At 37.1% G+C, this 9,705-nt stretch overlaps 1 protein-coding gene and 1 non-coding gene across 19 annotated transcripts; both read left to right on the top strand.

Annotated features, from left to right (window-relative positions):
* Positions 1–2,208: 2,208 nt before the first annotated feature.
* On the top strand, positions 2,209–2,281 carry TRNAE-CUC. Its single transcript has one exon. It is a non-coding gene; the product is annotated as a tRNA-Glu (tRNA).
* Positions 2,282–2,299: 18 nt separating this feature from the next.
* Positions 2,300–9,582, top strand: LOC103697945 (homogentisate 1,2-dioxygenase-like). 18 transcript variants are annotated; one of them, XR_005513380.1, is made up of 10 exons: positions 2,300–2,539; positions 2,618–2,684; positions 2,814–3,076; positions 3,264–3,351; positions 6,967–7,139; positions 7,259–7,434; positions 8,435–8,499; positions 8,612–8,730; positions 8,838–8,954; positions 9,033–9,582. XR_005513380.1 is itself a non-coding variant. In XM_026801730.2 (9 exons), the coding sequence occupies exons 6-9, from the start codon at positions 7,022–7,024 to the stop codon at positions 9,117–9,119; spliced, it is 465 nt and encodes a 154-aa protein (XP_026657531.2). In that variant the 5' UTR covers positions 2,317–2,539; positions 2,618–2,684; positions 2,814–3,076; positions 3,264–3,351; positions 6,195–6,283; positions 6,967–7,021; the 3' UTR covers positions 9,120–9,582. The 18 variants fall into 18 exon arrangements, 5 of the variants coding, with proteins under 5 accessions (XP_026657531.2, XP_026657517.2, XP_026657570.2 ...); XR_003384000.2 differs by lacking the exon at positions 8,435–8,499 and adding an exon at positions 6,142–6,283 and having other exon boundaries at positions 2,302–2,539; positions 8,612–8,762; positions 8,871–8,954; XR_003384018.2 differs by having other exon boundaries at positions 2,303–2,539; positions 6,972–7,139; positions 8,612–8,762; positions 8,871–8,954.
* The last annotated feature ends 123 nt before the right edge of the window (positions 9,583–9,705 follow it).

Here is a 9,705-nt window from a genome sequence, read left to right as displayed (position 1 = left end):
TTACATCTTGGAATATTTTGTACTCTACAATTATACTTCATGAGCAAAATCTTATATTTGACAAGAAGGTTTAATAAATTCAAGTTTGCAAACAACATCCCGGGATTTAATGAAGCGAGGGGTCTTCTTTCAAAGCATCTCTTAGTTCTTTTATTTTTTTTAAGAGAAATTTTTTTAGCTTTTTCTAATTGAAGTTCTCTACTATGAATTTAGTTTGAAGAAGGGAAGAATATTATTCTTTATAGGATCCTTGAGCTATTTATTTGAAATTCTCAACATGGCTTGGTTTGGTTTTTCCCTTTTTGAGCTTTAATTTACCACTCAACTAAAAGTACATTCCTGTGTGAGCTTCAACAGCCCAACATTGTTGTGTTACTTGCTCCTGGAGCCCTGTTTCTTATAGTTGGTTCCCGCAGGGGACTCCTATTTCTTCTAGAGGGAATCTGAAACATGTTAATGTTTCTGACTGTAGCTCTGAATTTGTGCTGCAGCATATAATTATCTAAATACAAAGCATCCATACGTCCTTAGGCTAGCTGGGGCAGTAATAGATATTTAGTAGATAAAGCCAATATGTGCTGTATGTCTGCCCTAGCATCAGGTTTAATCTCAGGTGTAATTGGCAAGGGTTATGATAGTGATATAATTCAGGTACTTCCCAGGTTTGTGCTGCATGCTATAGACAATGATTTATGGATGTATTCACCTTCTTCTTTAGTCATCTTTTGTTCTTTATACTTGTTTGGAACTTTTATGTGTAAATGCTAGCTTCTCCCAAGAAAAGGTCTACAGGTGTTTTTGGTTTTTGGATTTTCTTTATAGCAGCTGGTTTTATTTGGTTGATCTTGACATGCTCGATACCGTATCAGCTAGCCTGCAGTTATTTGATATGGATTGGACTAGACCGGCATGTTCCATGGTCCCAGTTGGGAGATCAACATGCCAACATGATCTATGATCAGCTCGAGTTTGAACCGTAGGGCTTGGCAGCTGAAACTCTATGACAAAGATTCACAATGCGGTCGGGCTGGTAGCCTGAGCAAATATAATCCAAATCTAGCTGAATTTGTAGTTGTATACTTGTAATTGAATTATATGTATGCATGCGTGCATGTTTGTATCAGCTTGTTGCAATAAACATGATCCAGCAGAGGCTGTGTTGCTCTTATTCATATAATCAAGTTAATGGTTAAGTTGAGTTAGGGTAGGTTTGAATTTTGTTACTCGTCGAGGTAGCATGGATCGATCCTTCTTACTGTAACTGAAAACGCTGGATAGCCCAGCTAACAAAGAGCCAATGGAATGCCACTTGAGAGATTTCAATTGCAATGATGTAGTGAGTGATCCAATCCTTGTTGCTGATATGAATCATCCTTCCATTCATCAACGACAGTTTGTCGTTTTCGGCATATCCGATCACTGCTATCTTTTATGATCATATTCTTGAAGTCATTGATCAATCCAAAGGTGTAGTCATCCTTTGACAATGTCTTTTGCTAGTTTTGAATTTCCCTTACCCTCCTTTTCTCTTTATCCACAAAATCCTATCAGGTTGGTACAACAATGGTCCGAAACACTCTCTTTAGTTAGCACATGCCAAGTAATTGAAGGTGGTGCCTCTATGATTCAAGAGGATCCCATATCCATTATGGACTAGTTTGGCCATTACAAAAGTTGATGCAGGAGTGAGCTGACAAATGGCTATCTTGTGACCATAGGTCCTGTCATGTCTTCCAAGATTTAAAGTTAACTATGTATGTATAAGCCATCTACCATATTGAAGGCACTGAATGGCTCATTGACTAACCACTGAATGGCTATGTGCCTAGACTTCTTTATTAATTCTTTAATCTGAATCATGACCAACGATCCCTAAAATAAGTTTGATCATGGATGTGTGCCATGAGTAGCTGAAAAGAGAGATTTGCAGCTGCTTCCATAAAATTTAAATAACCTAGCAAAATCTCAGATCAACCATATTTTATAAATTTTCTCTAGTTTCTATATATCTCTATCCATCCCATTAAAGGAGGGTTAGAAATCGTATTTGTTACTTTTACACAGTAAGAACCTTCAGGAACAACAGTGCAAGAAAAAGAGATCTTTTGTCGTCCATTTTGGGTATCAATCATCTCATATAAATGCAAGTTAAAATCGACTATGTTGACAATTAGGAATATATTAGTTAAGTCCGAGACCTTTGGCTTATCCGTTGTAGTCTAGTTGGTTAGGATACTCGGCTCTCACCCGAGAGACCCGGGTTCGAGTCCCGGCAACGGAATTTGTTTTCTTTTTACCTTTTTATTCTTCTCTCTCGTCCATACCCCCTCCTCCGCCTCGGAGCGGGCGATGGAGAACACTCTTCTTGATATTCGTCCACCCTTATATCATTCTCTCTCGTCCAACCACCCTCTTCTCCTCCGTCTCGGAATCGGCGATGGAGAACCCTAGGATATAAGCAGCAGAGAGATCGAAGAGAACTGCACGGCCATTCTCGACGGCGCCGGCATGGAGGACGCCCGCAATATCCACGACGACCGTAATCCCTCCCCCTTCTTCACGTCTCCCTCTCTGTTTTCTTGCCCGCTGATACCTTCGTCTTCCCTTTTCTTCGCAGGGCTCTCGTTCTTGGAAGACGTCCGGTTCGCTTCTCTTGCGTCCGAGTTCCCTTCCTCTCCTCCTTGGTGCCTTCTCTTTCCCCTCCCTTCTCATCCGTCTCCTATTAACCGACAAACCCTAAGATTTTACAGTCGAATCCCATTTTTCTGTGATTCCAAGAATCTAATTAAGTTCCTTTTTCCTCGTCCGAGAAGGAGAACGTTTCATGCGATCTTTCAGATTCTCATAGCAAATCTCTGGAACTGGCCATGGTCAGCTACCAGCTTCTAAATGAGTTGGAGTTGGTATTTCTAGTTCTTTCTTTAACGCCTTCTTTCTGATTGCAATGATGCTAAACTGATAAATCTAAATCATTTCTTGTTACTTTATATCGCGTTACCCGAGAGTCTATTTGACGTGTCCAGATAAACCAGAATCAACTTCTGGTGGAACTGGTGAGCTCATTGTGGTTAAAGAGGTAAGCGATTTGTTGCGTTTCTTTTTCTCTATTTTTTCTTAGGTGAAAGTAATCAGATTGCCGCTTTAATTGCTGCAAGCAGTTTCTTTGAGATGTTTTAAGTTCTTTCCTTTTTTTTTAAAAGAATGATGTCTTAGATTTCTTGGAGTGTTAATTTGCTGAAGATCTGAACTTATTGCGTTTGCAGACATGATCGCCGTCAATTCTTGGCTCAGAAGTTGCCTATGCTGACGGGGAGGCAGCTGGTAAATGTCTAGATCGCTTGTTTGACTCCGGTGAGTTGTGTCTCTCTAAGTACACGTCCGTGATTTACTTTTATCTGAGTCAAGTCCATATTGCCGTGGTTTGTTATTTTTCTGGATTTTTGTGAGTCAGGGATGTTTTGTATTTCTATGGGTTGTGGATATTTGATATAGCTTCTTTTAGTAATATTGTTTTAGATACTGCTGGGACATGAAATCATTCAGTGGAATACGATAAAACTGATTTCCTTCTTTATTTTCCAATAGATTGATATCTTTCCTCATATATAATTGATTACAACTACTTCCTCCTAGAGGGGGTATCTTACTGCTAGATAAGCTAGGGCTTACCTAGAACAATGGATTGTTACTGAATTGTTGCTCAATAATTGATTGGATCCCAGTTCCTATCAATGGTATTTTCAGCAGAAAAATAGAGAAAATAGAAGAAAAGAGTAGAAGAAAGATTGCACAACCATTGTGAGGGGATCAAAACCTCCAAAGCCAACAGGCAAATTTTATTAATCCAATGCTTGAATCTCTAGGCCCAAGGAGCTTACATATTTGTATACTCCTATGCCTTGACTATCACCAAAAACTCAATCCTAAAAGTACAAGGAAAATCAAATAAAATGAAAAATAGAAAATAAATAAGAAGCCGGTTGGGGTTTCTTTATGATATTAGGTGTCATGTCATTGCCCTCCCTTGAAATCAACTTCGTTCTCAAGGTTGATCTATAACAAAGATTTTCTGCAATCAAATGGCATAATGAGAAGCACTTATATTTGCTTTTGTATGTGAAATCAGTGATGGAATTGTTGGATATTCAAGATGGTTGATGATAATGATTTCCATATTGTTGAAGTTCAATCACGATCATCATTGGAATATGCCCCCTCTCTCAGATAATTGGTTTCTCAATAATATCCATCACGACCATAACTTCCATCAATATTTGAATACCCTTGATCGTATCCTCTGTGCATTTCATCATTGATCAAATCTTCCATGATTAAAGTACTTTCAAATTGATGTTTGTCGATCCTTAGCGCTTGGGGCAGCTTTATTTCTCTCTCTAAGTTAGCTTCCATCAGATCAATCACAATTGAGTTGTTCCCCTCCATCTTTTCCAATATTTGCACCTTATCAAAAGCTTGTAATTTATATTGTTCCCGGACACAATCAACTGGATGATGGTCATGGTCACTACTATCATCACAAAGATTTCTTTCATGATTGCTGCTACTGTCACGAATTGCCTCAGGTGGCAAAATGAGATATGTTTGGAGGGTTTAACTGTGGCTTGCAAGAGAAAGCCCATATATGCCATCCTTAAGAGTGAATTGAGTCCCCTTATAGTGCATAGGATAGGGTTGCTTTAATAGTTCCTCAGAAAGGAATTGTTCTCTGAGTACTTTGATCTTAGGTTGCTCTTTTTTGACTTCCTGGTGCTTCCCCTTTGGATCATCTATTGTTCATATACAGTGTTGCTATTAGTACCTCAGATATTGTAAGAGTGGCTGCTCCTGTGAATGTGACTTTTGGTTTGGGATTTTATGATAAGAACCTGTGAGTAGTAAGTGTTTCAGAAGACAAACTGTGAGCAGTCACCAATAGGAGATGATATCTAAACTACTTCTGCAGTTCTGTTCTTATTGCTTGAGTACCACAGTAACAGAAATACCTATTAACTGAAGCATGAAACAAATCCGGAATCCACAATGTCATTGCAGGCAGATTGTCTTGAAACTTTAATGTGAGTTTTTGGGGCTCTAAGCCCCACTGTGTACCAAAAAAAAAAGTGAGAAATGAAAAGCATTATTGGTCATCAATGATTCTGTATCCAATTTGTTCATGCCTACTGCTGCTTAGGCACTTCATTTGCCTTGAAGATCCCATGTCTTCTGCATAGAATGCTCTTAGCTCATGATTTTGGAATCTGCCTTCCATGCATCTCCATTGATGTGTCTATGCTCGCAAATAAACTACTATTATAAGTAGAGATTGTAGCTGCAGTCATTCAATGCTGTTCTGTGTTGTACCTTACCTTTTGTTCATTATTGATATTAATTTCTTATAATGTGCCATCTTTCCCAAGCTTAGATTTGTAGCAGCATTCTTTAATTTCCTCCAATACAACAGGTTATGGGATTGACATCTGTCTTTCTTTATAGTTTCCATAATTTTTCTACTTCCTTTTTTGGCAAATTCTATATAGATCCCCTGCGTGGGGAAACCATTGTTATCTATATAGATTTTCGTAACCAAATGGAAATGGATCCTTAATCATGTCATATATTATTGAGATACATTATCTCAGCTATAGAGACCTATTGACTATAGACATATCAGCACATCTCTAGGAACTCATATGAGACTGACCCTGGAGAATCTACTTTTACATGTAGCCACTCCAGTTTTTTCGAATGCATCATATCATCTAATTTGATTATTCCAATCATTGTCATTTACTCTCTTTATTACTTTTTTTTCTCTTTTGTTCCTTGGAAACCACATTGATAAACTGATTACTTACTCCAGAATATTCATATCATTATGACGTGCCTTTGTTTATTCTTTTTAATGGCACTGAAAATAGTTTATGCAAAATAATAAATAAAGCAATTGATGTGAGCCTTTTGCATTAATATCCTTGACAAATTTTGGGTTCTTCAGGCTATTAAGTCAAATCATTAAGACGTATGTTTAGAAATCAAATGCACTTTATATTGCATTTATATATAACATTGCCCTTGATTCCTCTATGTGAAGATCTACAGAACTAACTCCTTGTCAGTATCTGATATTGACACTCTTGACAGTTTCCATAAGCATCTAACAACATGCTTATTGAATAATGATGGCTTCATTTTAGACAAATAACAACTGGAGGGATGCAACAAGAAGCATTGGCAGCGGAAAAATTTCCAAATAAGCAGTTACCTTATGATTCCCTAGACCAGAGTATGTATTATGATGTTAAAGTCCTGATTGGCAGTGTAGTGGAGGATTATTGGATTTTAATAGTTAGCAATGTGTCCTCTGAACTAACCAACTTGAATCCGAAAAATCTTGGTTATTATGTTTTGTCAAAGCAATTGTCTACTTCCTAACTATTTTGACATTTTGGTCTTCTTAAGAAGCTATACCTGCGTTTCTTCGTTGGCCAAGTGAAGGAAATTATGAAATTTATTTAATATTTGATTTCTCTTTGCTTTAGTAGATCACATTAGTTGTGCTATCAAAAGTTGATACCATGTTAAAGGTTTATCGACTTCCCAAAACTTGGATAGTTTTGTAAATACAAAGTCTAGTACATCTTACCATACATATACGCTACCATTCATTCATACTGATATCTTGATACCATGGATTGCTTGTTTATTATATATATGGACAATTGCCCACTTTTGCATGTTATTTAATAGTCCGATCCAAGTTTACTTCAGTTGTGCATCAAAGTGGCTGCACCATAAAAAACCATTGAAATAGAAGCTGCACCTGTTTTGTTTCTTCATGATGAGTACAGTTGCCAAATTATCATACAACTATTCTTACTGATCTGACTGATTTAAATCCTCAAATTTATTTCTTTGTTCTTATACCAGTTTCTTGTTTCTTACACCTTGTGTTTTCTTCTTATCAAGCCCAGGGTTGTTGATCACAACTGAATGCGGAAAATTGCAAGTATCTCCTGGTGAAATGGTAGTTCTCCTGCAAGGATTTCATTTTGCTATTAAGTTGCCTGATGGCCCATCACGTGGTTATGTTGCTGAAGTTTTTGGCACCCATTTTCAACTTCCTGAGCTTGGCCCGATAGGTATAGCTTTGATGTCCATTTTAGTGTAAGAGATATTTGAGGCATCTTGATCCTTTCTGTATTGTACCTCAGTTGTCTATGAAACTCTAATTTATAGTTGATGCTTGGATGTTTTTTAGGTGCCAACGGTCTGGTTTCTCCTAGGGATTTTCTTGTTCCCACAGCTTGGTTTGAAGAAAGTTTCCATTCAGGGTACATGATTGTGCAAAAGTTTGGTGGTGAATTGTTTACTGCAAAACAAGATTTTTCTCCATTTAATGTGGTTGCTTGGCATGGAAATTATCTACCATATGAGGTATTTACTGCCTTTTATGCGTGCTGTATGGTAATTATTATTTATGCTTTTCTAAAAGTTCAAATCAGGAGAATTTTCTTCATCGAATTGGTCCGTTTATCCATCTGGTATTTTATGTTAAATTCATGTCTGTTGAAGTGAACCTAGAAGATGATGGGAAAATAATTTGTTTCAGTAGCTTATTCAGCAGCTTCTTTGAAGTATGAAGAATGCCGTAGTATAGTATAGCATCACAAATTAATTTAATGAACGGATGCAAAAATTTCATCAACTATCAGTAACTTAAGCTTCTTTAGGACTTTATGAATTGGAGAGAATAATGGAAACAGTCTTTAAGAACCAATTTAGCTTTTATCCTATAAATATCGGCCATTTGGGAAGTTACATGCTTAAGCAATTTATGGAAAGATATAAAACAAGCAGCAAAAAGATCAAGAGATGATTACAATTATGCTGGGAAAAATATTTGATAACATAACATAACATGCGACCGAGATTTTAAGTCATAATATTTATTTAGAATGGATGGCCAAGGCATAGTCTTGATTTATTTCTTTGTTATGTTAGAAATATTATCAGATAACTTGAGGAATAAATAAGGATGTTCTGATTATGTATGAAATGACTAATAATTACATACTATAATCTGAAACTTTTTATTAGACAGAAAAATGTGTCTAGTCGGTGTAATGTTGATAGGATTGAATGGCTAAGAAGGAAGCCACTGTCAAAAAAATTAGTACGGTCTCATGATAAAATGGCATGCTTTTGTTATGCTTTCTGCCTCTCTGCCTGTGCACACATTTGATCACCTGCACATGTAGTTCTATATTCATTTTTGATATTTAATTCATTGACATTTTCCTCTCTCTCTTTCTCTCTCTCAAAAAAAAACTCATTTGTAGACATCTTTTATCAGCAATTTATATGTCATCTATCTGTAGTATTTCCCCCCATATTTTTCTTATTATTAACTCCTGCTGCTCCTTTTCTAGTATAGGCTGAGTAAATTTTGCCCATATAATACCGTTTTAGTCGACCATGGGGACCCTTCAATAAACTTAGGTAGCTTGACTCCATGCTATGTTCGTATGCCCATTTTATGTGGCTGAATATTAAGAGTATCAAATTTGGTTCATACTGTTTGTTGCATTAACCTTTTATTGATATACTGCAGTGCAGTACTGACGACCCTGTCTGGTAAGCCTGGTGTTGCACTGCTTGATTTTGTGATCTTCCCACCTCGATGGTTGGTTGCCGAGCATACCTTTCACCCTCCTTATTACCATCGCAATTGTATGAGTGAATTTATGGATTTAATTTATGGGGTATATGAGTTATTACTTTGTAAAGTTCTATAATTCCATTTAATGAAATGAAATTTTATTCTTTTGGTAATATAGAGGACAAAGTTGCTAAAATTGGCCTTGCTGTAGGCTAAAGCTGATGGATTTCTTCCTGGAGGTGCTAGCCTACATAGCTGCATGACACCACATGGACCCGATGCAAGGACATATGAGGTAACATCTGCTTGTGCTTCTAGGCTTCTCATTTCATCTTCTTGCTTTTCATTTTTCTCTGTTTGACTTACATGACAGGCAACGATAGCTAGTGGTGAGGATTTTGAGCCATTTAGAATAAGTGGTACAATGGCCTTCATGTTTGAGTCTTCCCTTATCCCTTGAGTCTGCTCATGGGCACCTGAGTCTCCAAATGTCGATGCTGAGTACTACCAGTGCTGGATTGGACTGAGGTCGCACTTTTCATGCAATGTGAAACAAGCAGTAAATGGAAGTGGCAGTCCAAGCAGCGGAGAAGTTCTGCTTGGAGATAATGCAGTGCATGATCATGGAAGCAATGATTGATGTGCTTCCCGTTACTGAATTATTCAAGCAGTCATGTTGTACATGTCCCAGCAAAATAATGTCCATAGAAAATAGATCCGTAATATAAAAGAAAATGCGCACAGTGAAGTATCTCATATTGAATTAAGCACCAGATCTTTCTGACAACCAAGATGTTGCATCTAAAATAGTTTTGATTCAACATCCATGAGATTATCTGTTCGAACTGTTGTGCAATACCCCCAATTTAAGATCTTTATTTCCTCGCTGACTAGAATATGCTATTGATATTAAGTTCTATTTCTATTTTATGTTCGTACTGATTCTCGGTGTTTGGAACTTGGTTTGATGAGAGGGGTTATGTATGAATCTAATTGAGCTGTAGTTGTCTAAGGTATATTCTTTTATTAAGAATCAAGTTACTAAA

Source organism: Phoenix dactylifera, chromosome 9 (genome assembly GCF_009389715.1).
Source record: "Phoenix dactylifera cultivar Barhee BC4 chromosome 9, palm_55x_up_171113_PBpolish2nd_filt_p, whole genome shotgun sequence".
NCBI lineage: Eukaryota > Viridiplantae > Streptophyta > Magnoliopsida > Arecales > Arecaceae > Phoenix > Phoenix dactylifera.
This window is presented reverse-complemented; position numbering and strand designations above follow the sequence as displayed.

Bases quoted from the DNA above. Each gene is read 5' to 3' on its own strand.
- LOC103697945 (XM_026801730.2), top strand. From the start codon at position 7,022: ATGGTAGTTCTCCTGCAAGGATTTCATTTTGCTATTAAGTTGCCTGAT. The intron at 7,140-7,258 runs GTATAGCTTTGA...GATGTTTTTTAG, and splicing joins TCCTGAGCTTGGCCCGATAG to GTGCCAACGGTCTGGTTTCT. The intron at 8,955-9,032 runs GTAACATCTGCT...CTTACATGACAG, and splicing joins CCGATGCAAGGACATATGAG to GCAACGATAGCTAGTGGTGA.